The sequence below is a fragment of the Oryza sativa genome, chromosome 1, assembly GCF_034140825.1.
Source record: "Oryza sativa Japonica Group chromosome 1, ASM3414082v1".
NCBI lineage: Eukaryota > Viridiplantae > Streptophyta > Magnoliopsida > Poales > Poaceae > Oryza > Oryza sativa.
Genome location: NC_089035.1, coordinates 27,502,577 through 27,520,558, shown reverse-complemented (window position 1 = coordinate 27,520,558; position 17,982 = coordinate 27,502,577). Strand labels below are relative to the sequence as shown.

The following is a 17,982-nucleotide window of genomic DNA, read 5'->3' as shown; positions in this document are numbered from 1 at the left end:
CTTGGAAACCCCTGCACATTGTCTTACCTTTTCTCTTTCATTTTCCCTATTTTGTAGAACCTGAACGTATTCCGACGTAATAAAATGAGTGTCTTTGTGCCTCGTAAAGCTCTATCTCTAGTCTCTTGCTCTGGCATGCGTGGGACACACCATCAATGAGCCGACCGACCAAAGACATGTGACTAAAAAAATTGAAAAGATATGCGCATTGGCTTATCTTTTTTCTTCATTTTTTCCTATTGTAAAATGTGAACGTATTCCTATGTAGTACAAAGGGTGTCTTTGTGCCTTGTAACACTCTATCTTGCGTGGGACACACCGTCAATGAGCCAACCGACCCAATGTATGACTAAAACTTGGAAAGTTCTACACATCGTCCTACCTTTTCTCTTCCCTTTTTTCCTTTTGTAAAACATGAACGTATTCCGACATAATACTATGATTGTCTTTGTCCTTGTAACACCCTATCTCTTGTCTCTTGCTCCGGCATGCGCGGGATGCATCATCAATGCGATATCTCTTGCTGTAAGTTCAAGTGCCTTAATTTGGTTTCGGTGATTAATGACAAATCTAATTATATGAGACTAACGTTTTTATGAGCCTTTCTTTGACTAGTCTCATTTGGATATGGAAGTAAAAATGATGAGAGGTATGTATTAAACTTCACATATTCTAACTTGGTCTCTCTTGTAGATCCAAAATATAGTGTGAGCTTCCTATTTGATCTTTATTGATTATGTGCATATGCGTTCCTTCATATCCATATGTATGCACATCTTGAGGGGGAGCTTATTCTATATTTTGTTTATTATAAGATTTCTATCTTGATTTGAAATCATTTTTCATCTCATCTCTCTATATTGTTTATATCGGGTTATTATCCATCACCAAAGAGAGAAAAGATTGAAAGATCTTGGATTAAACAATTTGTGTAATTGTTACTTTGGTGATAGATGATAAACCGATGTTTATGGGATTAACCTCTCTTTTGCATAAGTTGTCTACTAGGTTATTTCCCGATAATGAGATGTGGAAGATATGCATTCTTTTGTGATGGACCTTAATCATGACAAGGATGAAATGCATGGAGATAAAACGATATGTACCACTTCTTATCTCCTACTTTTTGATTGGTTCATATATATGATTTTCATGTTATTGATATATAAGTGTGAGACTAATGTTTACTCGAATGTTATCTTATTTAGTCTCATTTACATTGAGAACAAGGAGATCATGAATGTATATGTTTTATGTTGGTCTACAGCATTACTACATATGCCTTCTCTATATGTATAGGATAAACCCCCATTGGTCATTCTCTAATTATGCATACACTTGCATCTCTTGTATATTTATTTGTATGCATATATTTAGGGGGAGCAAATCCTATACATTTATTGTGCATGTTCTAGATCCATGTTGTTCACCTATTATTTATATCGAATCTTTGCACTTGAGCTTGCATACGAGTATATGACACTTGTGATGTTAATGAATACTCAACAAACATATCCATATCTTTCATATGCAACCGGTTGGTCATCAAGTGAAGGATGACAACCGATTTGTTGAGACTAATGTTCTCCTTTGAGGTGTGAAAAGGAATAGGTCCCACTACGATGAGGCTAATGAATGACACCATGGGTTAGTGGTCACCAAGCCAAGGACATCGTCATGTTGGCAAGAATGAAGTCAAACTTGTGATGAGAATAAAGTCTTGACAAAGGATGGACAAGACCTCAGCATAAACATGGTTCAACCGGATGGTCACAAGTGTTGATCTCGGCTCAAGCTTGACCCCAAGATGGATGGCGCAAGGCAAAGGTATAATGTAGCTAAGAATGTTTTCTTAGTATTTTCCCGGTCTTGGTGTTTGGTGTAGACCAGATTTGCTAGATAGGCGCCGTACTATCAAGAGGGGTCTATGAAGCGAGCTTGTGGATGATCTTGTGCCATATTAGTTCATACGCATGTAGGTGCATTTTGTGGGCTTGTCTAACCAAGTGTGATGAGTTTTCTCAAGTCTTAAACCAAGAGAGAAGTGGGCATGTCCAATAGGAGTGAGTGACATCTTGTGCGTATGTCCGGTGGATATCCTTTGGAGTGTGAGCCCTTTATCCTTGACTTAAGTTGTGTTTATTGGATGGATTTTTCATGGGTTGGATGGCCTTTTGAATAATCTTTCCATAGAGTCCAAGAACACCAAATTCCGAGACCCGAGTCAAGAGATATCGCCGTTTTACTAACGGTCGGTTGAGCTGAAAAGTGACCTGCGGTCTGACCGTGGGCCTTAGGCCGGTCTGACCGGGTCTGTTAGCCGGTCTGACCGGCGTGGTAAGGCCGGTCTGACCGGCCCCACTGGTCTGTTGCACTGGTCTGGTTTTTGGTGGCGATACAGAGCCGCCAGAGCCGCAACCGGTCAGACCGAGCCGACGGCGGTCTGACCGAGCCGTGGACGGTCTGACCGGCCACTACACTGCGGTCAGACCGGCCAGTGTCACGCCCGGAAATTCACTAGTAATTTCCGAACTTATTTGTGCATAAAATCCTCCTCCAGGAATCAGCCGAGGTACACAAACTGACAATTTAATATACAGATTCATCAATAACTAAAGCGAATAAATACTTACTTAAGAGGCACTTAGTCCTCAACATGAAGAAAACTGCAGCGGAAAAATAAAATCTAGCGAAGCTCCGGCTCCACTCCCACAGGCAGCTCAACTGGGGTATAAGCCAAACGTCTTCTCCTCCTGGATCCTTTTTCTTCAACTGAGGTTGATTGATTATTGCAAGGTGAGCATATGACATACTCAGCAAGCCACACAGCAAATATGCAAGTGCACAAGGATACCAAAGGATGGCATAATATTGGCTCATTTGCAAAAGCAGCATTTAGCAAAACATTTAAGAGAAGTAAAACAGTGGAGTAATTAATCAGGAATTTTAATCAACACTGAACAGCACACCCATGCTGCACAGGCCCAACCATCCTGAACAACCATACCCGGCTGTACAGATCTAATCTCCAAACCAGGAGCTAAGCAAATTATTATCAGGTATAACATCCATAACTATTGTGAGAGGTGTGAGACTAATCACGAAAAACATTGCTCAACTCGCCCATAACCGCGGGCACGGCTATTCGAATAGTTTTACTCTGGCCAGAGGTGTACCACTGTACCCACAAGACACAGCCTCAACATCATGTCTACCATGCGTCGCGATACTGGAAAGTACCTAAATAGAGGCTGTGACAATACCCTCTGCATAACACAACTCACCACAGTGCACCATTCCTGGATCATAATCACCCCCTTATAAAACAAGGCATGGACTCCCCAGCGACCCCCGTGGGCTTATCTCCGCCACTTCTCAGTCTGGTGCTCCGCAATGAATCATGTTATACAAAAGGTAAAGCCGTTGCCCACGCTGGCTTGTGGTTGGTACGGTTAATGTTTCACAACAGTAGCTCGCGAACCGGTCCTTAATTGCCATGAGCACGACTCTCAAAACCATGTGCTCACAACCCACCATTATCAAGTTTTAGTTGGCAAGTAATTAATTAATCAATCACGATTGACCATCGTGAACTATCATTAAGCCATCATTAAAAAAATAGTGAGTCATAAGTTATCCCAATAGTGTGCTAATGTTTCTAAGCATGGCTAAGCAATCACATCTAATATCTAGTTGAACCAATATATATAAAGCTCAACTAGTCCAATTATAATCACCCAAGGTATCAAGGAATAAAGTAATCGAGAACAAAAGGGCCATAACAAAGAGTAGGTTAATTCCACCCAATGACATTCGAAAATAAATGCACAGTTGAAATAAATAGAGAATTTAAATATAGGATCAACATGCTCAAAGGATTGTGTTTAGGATCTGTGTGACTTGCCTTGCAATAATCGGTCTTCAATTAATCTTCTTGAACACTTCCGGCGCACTCGCGAACCTTCGCAACGACGGAAACGACAAGCTAACACGCAAAACGAAGAAAAAGACTAATAAAAACCAAATAAACAATACATGAAAAGTAAACAAACATGTAGATCATATTTTTAGATGAATTATGAGACTTGAACGGCCTCATTCTGACTTCAAATGAATTTATTATGAATTTTACAAGATTAAATCTATTTAAAGCCCATTTAAAAAGAATTAAATAAATTTAATTCAATTTATGGACAATTTTAATATGTAGATCTTTATTTTATACAACTTTTGCAACTTGAACCACATTAAACTGAGTTAAGATGAATTAGTTATGAATTTTTAAAGATTAAATCGGATTAAAACCTTTATATGGATTTTAATTGAATTATGACGCAATAATGAATTATTTTTGAAAAGGAAAAGAAGGATTATTGCGTCAGCGGCTAGGGTTTCGGTGGACCGGGCGCACGGGCGACGGTTCACGGGAACGGACGGCCGAGATCAACCCTATCCAAAACGGACGGCTGAGATCGATCGGTCCACGACCGGCTCACGGGAGAAGGGACGATAACGCCAGCGATGACGTCACCGACAGCGGCGGCGGCTCGGCGGAGCGGACAGCTCGGGCGGCGCACGCTCGCCGGCGAACGGCGGCACTTCGGCACAAACGGAGGGCACCAGCACGTAGAGGACGACGCGGCGAACTCACCGGTGACCAAAACGGCGGCGGCGACGAGGAGGAAGCGGCGAAGCTCTTCGGGTCGACGACGGCGACGGCGCTCCGACGGTCTTCGGCGGCGGCGAAGCGGTGGACGGGGACGGCGACGACTTGGCGAACCCGATGGTGGCAACGGCGACCGACGACGGCGACTGCAACGGCGGCGCGGCGCGGCTGAACCGACGGCAACGACGGCGGCGACTAGGGCTACGCGGAGGCGGCGCTAGACGCGACGGCAGGCTAAGGCAAAGGAGGCGACGGGTAGAGGGGAGCTCGGGGGTCCTTATATAGGTGCAAGGAGGCGGCGGCAAAGGCCCACGGCGGCCGGCGACGAGAAGGAAAGCTCGCGGCTTGAAGGAAAGAGGCCGATCCGAATCGAACTCTATTCCACGAACTTCCAAAACGATTTAGCCGATGTTTCCAAAGGAGAAAAGGTAGAGGAGATCCCGGAGATTGTTTCCCCTCAATCAATTCGGCCGGAGAAGGAAAGGAGCGGCCGGATTTGGAAGAAAACGGCGACGGCGGCGCGCTAGGGTTTCAGGCGGCAGCGGCGGCTCGAGGAAGACGAACCTGACAAGCGGGGCCCACCTGTCAGCGGCTGAGAGAGAGAGGAGAGCGGCGGCTCGGCGGACTGGGCCGGCTGGGCCGAGGGAAAGAGAGAAAGAGGTTTTGGGCCGACTTTCGGCCCAAAGCCAAAAGAAGACTTTTTAAAACCTTTTTCAATTAAATTATTTCTTAAATGCAATTCCATTTATTAAAAATACTTCCTTAGCTCAAATAATTCCCAGAAAAATCTAGGAATTATAGAATTAAGCAAAGTATTTAATGAAATTTTATCTGGCCCCTTTTTATATTGAGATTTAGCAAATTAAAATTAGATCTTCTCTTTTAGGCTTTTAAAATCATTTCTAATAATTCCTTTTAAACAACAATTTATAAGTTAAGGATTTTTAAACAAGAAAAGCTCTTAACAATTATACTTAGATCATTAATGATCAAATAATTACTGAACTGTTCTTTGTATTATTTAAGAATTGAGCTCTGAAAAATCCGAGAAAATTTCAGAGAGTTGACTTAACCATGGAGAATTTAATAAAAATTAAATCCATCCATGCTTTAGATTTAAGAAAATTTTATTTCCCACATTTTACTTCACTTGTAAATTAAAGATCATTTAATATAAATTCCAATAATAATTTATTAAATAATTTATAAATCCTAAAACGAAAATCAGGATGTGACAGCCAGGTTGAGTGGGCTCAATGATTGCCCTGTAACGGCTAGTTTTCTAACCGTTACAAAGTAGTCCGGTCTGACCGGCCTCACAACGGCGGTCTGACCGGTAGAGCACAAAGTTGGGGATTTCGGTTCCAACGGCTAGTTTTGGTGGTTGGGGGTATATATACCCACTCCCCAGCAGCAAGGGTAAGGTTTTGGCACTCCATTGCATTATCTTGAACCCTTGCAAGAGCTCTCACACCCTTGTGCACTTAGTTTATCTAGTGAGGTGTTAGAGAGTGAGTTAAGCCAATCCAAGTGCATTGCTTCATTGTTATAGCTAGTGTGGCACTTGATCATCCTCGGCAAGCATCCTAGACTTGTTACTCTTGGAGGTTGCCACCTCCTAGACGGCTTGTGGAGGTGTTGCCCAGTGACCTCTCCGAGGAGATTGTGGAGGAGGCCCGGCACCGTTTGTGAGTGGTTTGGAGTTCACCACCTTCGGAGTGAAGGAAGAACTACCTCGAGTGATCGAGGCTTGGGTAGTCCTCTCCGTGGGCCAGCTCCCGCCTTGCCCACCCCTTGACGAAGGGGGCGTGCGGTGGCTTCGTGGTTGAGCAGTGGAATTGGGCTCGTCTCAACGGGGATTAGGAAACCGGCGAATTTCCGAACCTCGGTGAAAAAATTCCTTGTCTCTTGTCTCATTTATTTGTTGCATTTACATTTGTGCTATTTACATTCATAGAGACATATTTGAGCCCATATCACTTAGGTTTGCAAAACTTAACTTAGTTGCTTAGTTAACCTTGCACCTCACCTTGCCTAGCAACTTAGGTTAGTTTTGTTTAAGTGCCATTAAGTTTTAAAACCGCCTATTCACCCCCCTCTAGTCGGCCTCCTTGATCCTACACTTGCCTCTTGCTCTGGCATGCGTGGGGCGTACCGTTAATGAGCTAACTGGCCCGAGATATGTGATTAAAACTTAAAAGTTCTGCATAACGTATTACCTTTTCTCTTCCCTTTTCCTATTTAGAACGTGAAAATATTCCGACGTGATACTACGAGCGTCTTTGCATCATAACGCTCTATCTCTTGTCCCTTTGCTCTGGTATGTGTGGGGCATGCCGTCAGTTGCTTTGGTATGCGTGAGACATACCATGAGCTGCTCCGTTGTGTGTGGGACACACCGTTAGTTGCTCTGTTATGCGTAGGACACACCCTCAGTTGCTCCGTTATATGCAGAAACACTATGAGTTGCTCTATTATGTGTAAGACACCGTCGATTACTCTGTTATGTGTGGCACACACCATCGGTTGTTCCGTTACGTGTGGGACACAACGTCAATAAGCTAACCAGGACACTGGCCCAAGAAACGTGACTAACATCACTATCTGCCAGCTAGGTTCCACCGGTCAGTCGAGGCTTAAATAGGAAGCTACATCTCACGGTTTCCAATGTAGTACAACGAGTGCATTTATGCCTTGTAACGCTCTGTCTCGCGTGGAACACACCGTCAATGAGCCAACTGACCTAGTATGTGACTAAAACTTAGAAAGTTCTACACATTGTTCTACCTTTTCTCTTCCCCTTTTTCCTTTTGTAAAACATGAACGTACTTCGATGTAGTACTATGACTACCTTTGTGCCTTGTAACACCGTTTCTCTTGTCTCTTGCTCTAGTATGCGTAGGGCGCACCGTCAATGAGCTATCTCTTGTCTCTTGCTCTGGCATGCGTGGGGCGCACCGTCAATGAGCTAACTGGCCTAAGATATCTCACTAAAACTTAAAAATTCATGCATAACTATTATCTTTTCTCTTTCTTTTTCCTATTTAGAACGTGAAAATATTTCGGCGTGATACTACGAGCGTCTTTGCGTCATAACGCTCTACACTTGTCTTTTTGCTCCAGTATGTGTGGGAGACATACCGTGAGTTGCTCCGTTGTGTGTGGGACACACCGTCAGTTGCTCCGTTATACGCGGACACATTGTTAGTTGCTCCGTTATGTGTAAGACACACCATCGATTACTCCGTTAAATGTGGCACACACCGTCGGTTGTTCCATTATGTGTGGGACACAACATCAATAAGCTAAGACACACTGCTAGTTGCTCTGTTATGTGTAAGACACACCGTCGATTACTTCGTTAAATGTTGCACCATAGTAGAAAAAACCGGACTGGTCACCGAACCGTCCGGACGTCTAGGTCACGGGTCGAACGGTTGGACCGCCGGGTCAACCGGTTCAAGTGCAGGTGAAAAACCGTTATTTACTCATGTACTCATTTCAAACACAATATATGCGTTGCTCTTTTGGCTAGAAAAGTTTGCGATCTCCCCAGAGATCCACGTTCGAATCCCATGCGCACTAGATTAAGTGCTATTTTTGGCTGTTGGGCCGCAAATTACTGGATTGGGCCTTGATTTGGCCCATAATTTTGTGTTACCAGGCTGGGCATGCCGGTTATTTTCCCCTCCAGTCTTTTTGCACGAATAGACCGGCCACATCGCTGGTTCCGATTTTTCACGATCGAACCGCCGACTTGGTCCGGTTTTTTGCACTAGGTGTGGCACACACCGTCGGTTGTTCCGTTACGTGTAGAATACAACGTCAATAAGCTAACCAGCCCACTGGCCCAAGAAACGTGACTACCATCACTGTCTGCTAGCTAGGTTCCACCAATCAGTCGAGGCTTAAATAGGAAGCTACACCTCGGGGTTTCCAATGAAGTACATTGAGTGTCTTTATGCTTTACAACGCTTTATCTCGCGTGGGACACACCGTCAATGAGCCAACTGACCCAGTATGTGACTAAACTTGGAAAGTTCTGCACATCGTCCTACCTTTTCTCTTCCCATTTTTCCTTTTGTAAAACGTTGAACGTACTTCGATGTAGTACAATGACTGACTTCGTGCCTTGTAACACCGTTTCTCTTGTCTCTTACTCTGGTATGCGTAGGGCGCACCGTCAATGAGCTAACTGGCCTAAGATATCTCACTAAAACTTAAAAAGTCATGCATAACGTATTACCTTTTCTCTTCCTTTTTCCTATTTAGAACGTGAAAATATTTCGGCGTGATACTACGAGCGTCTTTGCGTCATAACGCTCTATCTCTTGTCTTTTTGCTCCGGTATGTGTGGGTGATGTACCGAGAGTTGCTCTGTTGTGTGTGGGACACACCGTCAGTTGATCTATTATACGCGGACACATTGTTAGTTGCTCCGTTTTGTGTAAGACACACCGTCGATTACTCCGTTAAATGTGGCACACACCGTCGGTTGTTACATTATGTGTGGGACACAATGTCAATAAGTGTGTGGGACACAACGTCAATAAGCTAAGACACACTTTCAGTTTCTCTGTTATATGTAAGACACATCGTCGATTACTCCATTAAATGTGGCACACACCATCGGTTGTTCCGTTACGTGTGGGACACAACGTCAATAAGCTAACCAGCCCACCGGCCCAAGAAACGTGACTACCATCACTGTCTGCCAGCTAGGTTCCACCAGTCAGTCGAGGCTTAAATAGGAAGCTACACCTCGGGGTTTTCAATGTAGTACAATGAATGTCTTTATGCCTTGTAACGCTTTATCTCGCGTGGGACACACCGACAATGAGCCAATTGACACAGTATGTGACTAAACTTGGAAAGTTTTGCACATCGTCATACCTTTTATTTTCCTCTTTTCCCTTTTGTAAAACATGAATGTACTTAGATGTAGTACTATGACTGTCTTTGTGACTTGTAACACCATTTCTCTTGATTCTTACTCTGGTATATGTAGGGCGCACCGTCAATGAGCTATGTCTTGTCTCTTGCTCTGGCATGCGTGAGGCGCACCGTGAGTTGCTCCGTTATGTGTAAGACACACCGTCAATTACTCTGTTAAATGTGACACACACCGTCGATTGCTCCGTTATGTGTAGGACACACAGTTAATTACTCCATTAAATGTGGCACACACCGTCGGTTGTTCCGTTATGTGTAGGACATAGCGTCAATAAGCTAAGACATACTGTTAGTTGCTCCGTTATGTGTAAGACACACAGTCGATTACACCGTTAAATGTGGCACACACCGTTAGTTGTTCCGTTACGTGTGGGACACAACATCAATAAGCTAACCAGCCCATCGGCCCAAGTAACGTGACTAACATCATTGTCTACCAGATAGGTTCCACTGGTAAGTCGAGGCTTAAATCAGAAGCTATACCTCGGGGTTTCCAATGTAGTAAAACGCTCTATCTCGCATGGGACACATCGTCAATGAGCCAACTGACCCAGTATGTGACTAAAACTTGGAAAGTTCTGCACATCGTCCAAAACCTTTTGTCTTCCCCTTTTTCCTTTTGTAAAATGTAAACGTACTTCGATGTAGTACTATGACCGCCTTTGTGCCTTGTAATGTCGTTTCTCTTGTCTCTTACTATGGTATGCGTAGGGCAAATCGTCAATGAGCTATCTATTGTCTCTTGCTCTAGCATGCGTGGGGCACACCGTCAATGAGCTAACTGGCCTAAGATATCTGACTAAAACTTAAAAAGTCATGCGTAACATATTACCTTTTCTCTTCTTTTTTCCAATTTAGAACGTGAAAATATTTAGGCGTGATACTACGGGCATCTTTGCATCATAACGCTCCATCTCTTGTCTTTTTGCTCCGGTATGTGTGGGAGACGTACCGTGAATTGCTCCGTTATGTGTAAGACACACAATCAATTACTCTGTTAAATGTGGCACACACCGTCGGTTGTTCCGTTATGTGTGGGAAACAACGTCAATAAGCTAACTGGCACCACCAGCCCAAGAAACGTGACTAACAGCACAGTCTACCAGCTGGTTTCCACCGGTCAGTCGAGGCTTAAATAGGAAGCTATACCTTGGGTTTCTCACCTCCATCAGTTCCATCTCATCTCATGGCTTATCCGTCTTGCCGCGTGTGGTCGGATGGCCTCCCGCGAGGGGCGCGCGGCCCGCGAGCTGCAGCCGGCCGGCCCACGAGCTGCAGTCGGCGAGCTCCGCGGGGCGCGCATTGAGGGGTGGCGCGGCTGGCGAGCTTCGGCTGGCATGGATCGAATGGCGGCACGGACGGCGAGCACTGGTGGGCGCGGATCGAGGGCGTGGCGGCGAGTTCAGACGGGCGTGAATCGGAGGGCAGTGTGGCCGATGCGTGCAGTGAGCAGTGAGCTCCGAGTCTCTGACCAGCTGCAGGAAGGAACAAGAAGAGCGAGGACGTATGCCGACGCAGAGGAACGGCGTAGAGGACACGACCTCCACGGCACGGTCGCGACGCTCTTTCCCCATGCCCCACACCCTCGATCCCGTCGAAGAACGCGTGACTTTCTTTGGCCACTCGGGCTTCAGATTTGTGGGCCCAGACACACTCGTGGTAAGTGGTAACAACTCTCTCGGATTCTCCGGCGTGGAGCGTTTGGGCAGAACGCCAGCACATCGCACTCGTGACTAACATCACTCTCTGCCAGGTGGGTTCCACCGGTCAGTGGAGGTTTAAATAGGCAGCTACGCGTCGGGGTTCCTCACCTCCACCATTTCCATCTCATCTAATGGCTCGTCCATCTCGCCGCGCGTGGTCGGATGGCCTCCCACCCGAGCTACTCGCCATAATTGTCATGCAGCTCAACTGCCTTGCCGACCGCGCCTGCTTCTCCTTTTTCCTTTTGTAAAACATGAACGTACTTCGATGTAGTACTATGACTACCATTGTGCCTTGTAACACCGTTTCTCTTGTCTCTTGCTCTGGTATGCGTAGGGCGCACCGTCAATGAGTTATCTCTTATCTCTTGCTCTGGCATGCGTGGGGCACACCATCAATGAGCTCTTGTCATGCATAATGTATTACCTTTTCTCTCCTTTTTCCTATTTAGAACGTGAAAATATTTCGGCATGATACTACAAGCGTTTTTGCGTCATAACGCTCTAGCTCTTGTCTTTTTGCTCCAGTATGTGTGGGAGACGTACCGTGAGTTGCTCCGTTGTGTGTGGGACACACCGTCAGTTGCTCCGTTATACGCGGACACACTGTCAGTTGCTCCGTTATGTGTAAGACACAACATCGATTACTCCGTTAAATGTGGCACACATCGTCGTTTGTTCCATTATGTGTGGGACACAACGTCAATAAGCTAAGACACACTGCTATTTGCTCCGTTATGTGTAAGACACATCGTCGATTACTCTGTTAAATGTGGCACACACCGTCGGTTGTTCCATTATGTGTAGCACACAACGTCAATAAGCTAACCAGCCCACCGGCCCAAGAAACGTGACTACCATCACCGTCTGCCAGCTAGGTTCCACCAGTCAGTCGAGGCTTAAATAGGAAGCTACACCTCGGGGTTTCCAATGTAGTACATTGAGTGTCTTTATGCTTTACAACGCTTTATCTCGCGTGGGACACACCGTCAATGAGCCAACTGACCCAGTATGTGACTAAACTTGGAAAGTTCTGCACATCGTCCTACCTTTTCTCTTCCCCTTTTTCCTTTTGTAAAATGTGAGCGTACTTCGATGTAGTACAATGACTGCCTTTGTGCCTTGTAACACCGTTTCTCTTGTCTCTCACTCTGGTATGCGTAGGGCGCACCGTCAATTAGCTAACTGGCCTAAGATATCTCACTAAAACTTAAAAAGTCATGCATAACGTATTACCTTTTCTCTTCCTTTTCCCTATTTAGAACGTGAAAATATTTCGGCGTGATACTACGAGCGTCTTTGCGTCATAATGCTCTATCTCTTTTCTTTTTTGCTCCGGTATGTGTGGGAGATGTACCGAGAGTTGCTCCGTTGTGTGTGGGACACACCGTCAGTTGCTCCGTTATACGCGGGCACACTGTTAGTTGCTCCATTTTGTGTAAGACACACCGTCGATTATTCCGTTAAATGTGGCACACACCGTCGATTGTTCCATTATGTGTGGGACACAACGTCAATAAGCTAAGACACACTATCAGTTGCTCAGTTATGTGTAAGACACATCATCGATTACTCCGTTAAATGTGGCACACACCGTCGGTTGTTCCGTTACGTATGGGACACAACGTCAATAAGCTAACCAACCCACCGGCCCAAGAAACGTGACTACCATCAACGTCTGCTAGCTAGGTTCCACCAGTCAGTTTAGTATGTGACTAAACTTGGAAAGTTTTGCATATCGTCATCGAGCTCCGCGGGGTGCGTATCGAGGGGTGGCGTGGCTGGCGAGCTTCGGCTAGCGTGGATCGGATAGCGGCACGGACGGCGAGCTCTGGTGCGCGCAGATCAAGAGGTGGCAAGGCGGCGAGTTCCGACGGGCGTGAATCAGAGAGCGGTGTGGCCGATGCGTGCAGTCGCCGATGCAGAGGAACGACTAGAGGACACGACATCCACAGCGCGGTCGCATCACTCCTTTCCCACGCCCCACGCCCTCGAAGACATCGAAGAACGTGTGATTTGTGGGCCCAGACGCACTTGTGGTAAGTGGTAACAACTCTCTCGGATTCTCCGGCGTGGAGAGTTTGGGCAGAACACCAGCGCATCGCACTTGAGACTAACGGCACTCTCTGCCAGCTGGGTTCCACCGTTTCGTCGAGGTTTAAATAGGAAGGTACGCCTCGAGGTTTCTCACCTCCACCGGTTCCATCTCATCTCATGGCTTGTCCGTCTCGCCGCGCGTGGTCGGATGGCCTCCCGCCCGAGCTACTCGCCATAATCGTCCTGCAGCTCAACTGCCTTGCCGACCGCGCCTGCTTCTCGGCCGTCTGCCGCGCGTGGCGTGACGCGGCGCCCTACGCCGACGCCCCGCAGCGCGGTGTCCCGTGGCTCCTCCTCCCGGCCCGCGACGCGCCGTCCTTCTTCAGCCTCCACTCTGGCGCCACGCGCCGCATGCGCCTCCCCGATGGCGTCCGCGGCACGCGCTTCTGCGGCGTCCACGACGGTGGCTGGGCCGCGGTCGCCGCCGATACGTGGCGAGGCTTCGCGGTCGTCAACCTCTTCACCGGCGTGAGGCTCCCCCTCCCGGAGAAGCTGAGGGTCGAGGTCCCCCCCGGCGGCAACCACGACCAGTTCGCGTTGGCCGCCGGCTTCACCCGCCACCACATGCTCATCCGCACCGTCGTCTTCTCCTGCCCTCCCACCTCGCCGTACTGCATCGCCGCCGCGCACGTGTCCAGCGCCTCCAACATCGCCTTCTGCCAGCCGGCGTCGCTGTCCACCAGCTGGACCGCGTACCGGCGCGACATGGACATCATCCAGGACCTCATCTTCCACAGGGGAGCGCTGCTGCAGGGCTTCCACGTCCTCACCAACAAGGAGGAGGTCCTGGTGTACGCGCCCACGGCGCCCCACCGCCCCGGCGCGCCGCTGAAGCTCGCCTGCACCCGCTACTCGCTGCGGCCCCGCGACGACTACCAGCCCGACGACGCCCTGCCGCCGACGTTCATCGCGACCCGCTACCTCGCCGAGTCCCGCGGGAAGCTGCTCATGGTGCTGCGCCACTACACCGGCAACCCCGTCGTGCGGCGCCGCACCCGCATGTTCCGGATCTTCGAGCTGACGTTCGGCGAGCCGGCGGAGCCCAGGCGCGCCGCCACCCCGTGCTGGTGGGTGGAGATCCCCGAGCTGACCGGCCGCGCGCTCTTCCTCGGCCGCAGCTGCTCCAGGTCCGTCGATGTGGCGCAGTTCCCCATGCTCCAGGAGGACACCATCTACTTCCTCGACGACGCGAACCTCGACCTGTCCATGGTGCTCAACAACGGGAGCACGTACTGCAACGTCGACATGGGCATGTACAGGAAGGGCGAGAAGATCAGGCCTGGCGCTCGCCAATTCCCCCGTGAATTCACTGCAGACTGCTCGCCTCCGATCTGGCTCGTCCCCTGATTATTCAGTGGGTATTCCAGCGTGTTACTGCCTGTCGTTTGGGATTTACTCCATTAATAAATCGCTGGCAGTTCTGTAGGGTTTCAGAAAAATGAAAAATGTATCTTGACATGTTGTAATCAGGGTTTCATTTACCGCCGGGGCCGCGGTTACCGCGCCCCGGCGGTAAGCACGGTTACCGCACGGTAACCGCGGTAACCGTGACAAACCGCGACAAACCGTACAAAATTTATCAAAAATTCAAATTATTTTTCAAATTTATTTGAATTTGACGCGGTTACCGCGGTTTACCCCTTACCGTACCCCCGCGGTAAGCGCGGTAACCGCGGTAACCGCGCGGTTTACCGCGGTAAATGCAACCCTGGTTGTAATCACCAATGAAATCCTCGTCGTGTCATTGATGCTCAATTTTGTTGTCCCTTCAGATATTATACTTGTCAAGAATTTGTTCAGCTTTTAGATTTAGACTTCCAGGTAATGGGATTCAATGTTCCAAGTAGAACATGTTCAAGCAATTACAGCAAGGTGCACGGAGGATTAACAGCAAACATACACACAAGTGACAGAGAACAAGGTGAAGCATGGCGTGTACTTGTATACGCATACTTTGACACACACGTCATGCATAATGCCACTACTATGCTAGCGAAAGGTAAGAGGCATGCAAGATGCAGACGCTCATGTCTGACGTCCCTGCTCATAAACCACCAGCTGGTGACTGCAGTCCCCACTAGCAGCCGAAACTGAACCCAGGTAAAGCGCATGAACGGCTACGGCTGCATGAGATAGAAAGAGGAAACGGCCAAGCCAAAGCCGTCGTGATCACCAGGCCAGAGAGGCGGCCGCGCCGCGCCCACGGGAGTCGGTGGGTCTAGCCCACGAATGTTTGCGTCTCGCGTTCACAGTCAGATACGTTCATCTCCCAGTACTTTATAGACTTTTCTAGTTACAAAAACAAATCGCTGAATGCTTTTTTTATTTCCTAAAAAAACCCGGAGTCTGGTGATGATTAGATTTGTTTTTGATTTGTACTAAAAATTTTACACTAAATTTTTTAACTGCAAATATAATTCATACTATAAAGTTTATAAATAAAAAACATATTTATGTAAAGTTTGTAGCATAAAGTCTATATAAAAAGTTTATATATAAAAAAGAATATATGTAGAAAGTTTCCATGAAAATAACTCATATAAAAATGTTTCCACTAAAAAGGCTACAGAGAAATACTATAACGAAAAAAATAAATTCGGAAAAGAAAAGGATTGAGAAAAATAGAAAGACTGATACATAATGTACTAGAGAATCACGCAAAGGAAAATAGCGGAAAATCGAAAAGAATCACATAAAAAAGGAAAAATGGGAAATTAAAAACGGGAGAAAGATACTGCAACGACGCGACGCACCAATATCGCATCGCTACGTCTCTCATCCTCCCCTATCCTAATCTATTTGCCTGATGTATTAGTGGCGAACGTTTGCCGAATAACCTTTTCGGAAATGGGTTCATCCTCCATTTTAACAAAACGTTCAAATTAGGTCCCATAAAAATATCGATGGCTGCTTTAATTGGTGAACATGTCATCTTACAAATCCTACTATTATAAAAATACGAGGCGTTTTTGGCACATCGCACTAGTAGAAAAATTGCTTTTGCAAATGGGCTAAAAATATTTTTCTAGGCGGAGCTCCACGCCGCCGGTACTTTAAGGCATACAAAAATATACGATTTTTTTTACATGCGGACATTGGCCCCGCCCGCTAAAATCACATTCGCAGGTGAGCCTCTAAATCTTCATAGGCATTACATTCACCCGCCTGCAAAAACAATCCTACCGAATAAAAGAAAATCGCTTGCTACCACTCCCACCCGCTGCCCCCTCCCCCTCCAATCGTCGGCTCTCCTCCCTCTCCTCCTTCGTCCGCCGCCACCGTCGGCTGGCTCCCCTCCTTCGACCGAATCTGGGAGGGAGGGAGGAAGGGGAGTGCCGCCTCCGCCGCTAGCCGACTCCCCTCCTCCGGCCGAATCTGGTGAGAGGGAGGAGAGAGAGCGAGCTGCTGGCTCTCCTTCTCCATCCACCGCCGCTGCCATCCGGCTCCCTTCCTCCGGCTAGATTTGGGAGGGAGGGAGGGAGGGGAGGGGCGCCGCCTCTACTGCTACCGCCGGCTCCTCCTCCGTCCGCCACCGCCAGCCAGCTCCCCTCCTCCGGCTGAATCTAGGAGGGAGGGAGGGACCGCCTCCACCGCTGCCGCCGGCTCCTCCTTCGTTCGCCGGCGCCGCCGACTCCCCTCATCTGGCCAGATCTAGGAGGGAGGGGAGAGGTAAGCGTCGTCGGCTACAATGGCCCCCGCCTCCGCCCTCCGCACCACCGGCTGGGAGAGGAGAGCAAGTGAGGGGGGAGGAGGGGAAAGGTGAGGGAGTGAAGGGAGAGGTGGAGGGTTATGGGTGGAGGAGCGAGGACTTAGTGGGTGAAGGATAGGAAGTGGGTAGCGCGTGGATGGCGGATTTTTGCAGGCGGAGGACTTAAGGTCCCCGCCTGCGAAATAGGCGGGACTAGCTTTATGGTATCATGAACTACTTTTACAAATGATGATTTTATAATCCGTCTGAAAAAATAAAATCGTAACATTGCCAAAAAAAATCAATTTTTTACCCAGGTGCATGTACTAATTCCTGCGCGAGTTAGCTCTGTCTCACACAGCTTCGCGCGCACAACTTGTTTAATTTAGAGTAAAGTCCATCACTGGTCCCTAAACTTGTACCGTTGTGTCATCCCGATCCCTAAACTCGCAAATCGATCGTTCAGGTCCTCAAACTTGTTCGACTGTGTCATCCCGGTCCCTAAACTTGTAGATCACTCGTTTAGGTCCTCCAACTTGTTCGGTTGTGGCACCACGATCCCTAAACTTGGATTTGAATATCATCTGGGTCAAATAGGACGGTCTAAAGACTTTATATTTAAAAATAATTCATAACTTTTTCATGTGAACTCTAATGAAGACAAACTTTATATCAAACTTGTAGCACTCGACGCGATCTACAACTTTGTAGTTGAATTTTTTTTTATTTTAAGTCATTTTTTGTCCCAAAATGTAATTTTAAAATTAAAATTTTAAAATCTATAAACATGCAACAATATTTTAGGACCCTAAACAGTTTTAATTCAAAAACTTTTCAACTACAGAGTTGTAGGTCGCGTCGAAGGCTACAATTTT

At 47.3% G+C, this 17,982-nt stretch overlaps 1 protein-coding gene across 1 annotated transcript; it reads left to right on the top strand.

The window, feature by feature from the left end:
* Window positions 1-13,511: 13,511 nt before the first annotated feature.
* On the top strand, window positions 13,512-15,023 carry LOC4327175 (uncharacterized). The gene has a single exon (XM_015780401.3). The coding sequence runs from the start codon at window positions 13,537-13,539 to the stop codon at window positions 14,764-14,766; it is 1,230 nt and encodes a 409-aa protein (XP_015635887.1). The 5' UTR covers window positions 13,512-13,536; the 3' UTR covers window positions 14,767-15,023.
* The last annotated feature ends 2,959 nt before the right edge of the window (window positions 15,024-17,982 follow it).

Excerpts from the sequence above, each read along its gene's own strand:
- LOC4327175 (XM_015780401.3), top strand. The coding sequence starts at position 13,537 with ATGGCTTGTCCGTCTCGCCGCGCGTGGTCGGATGGCCTCCCGCCCGAG.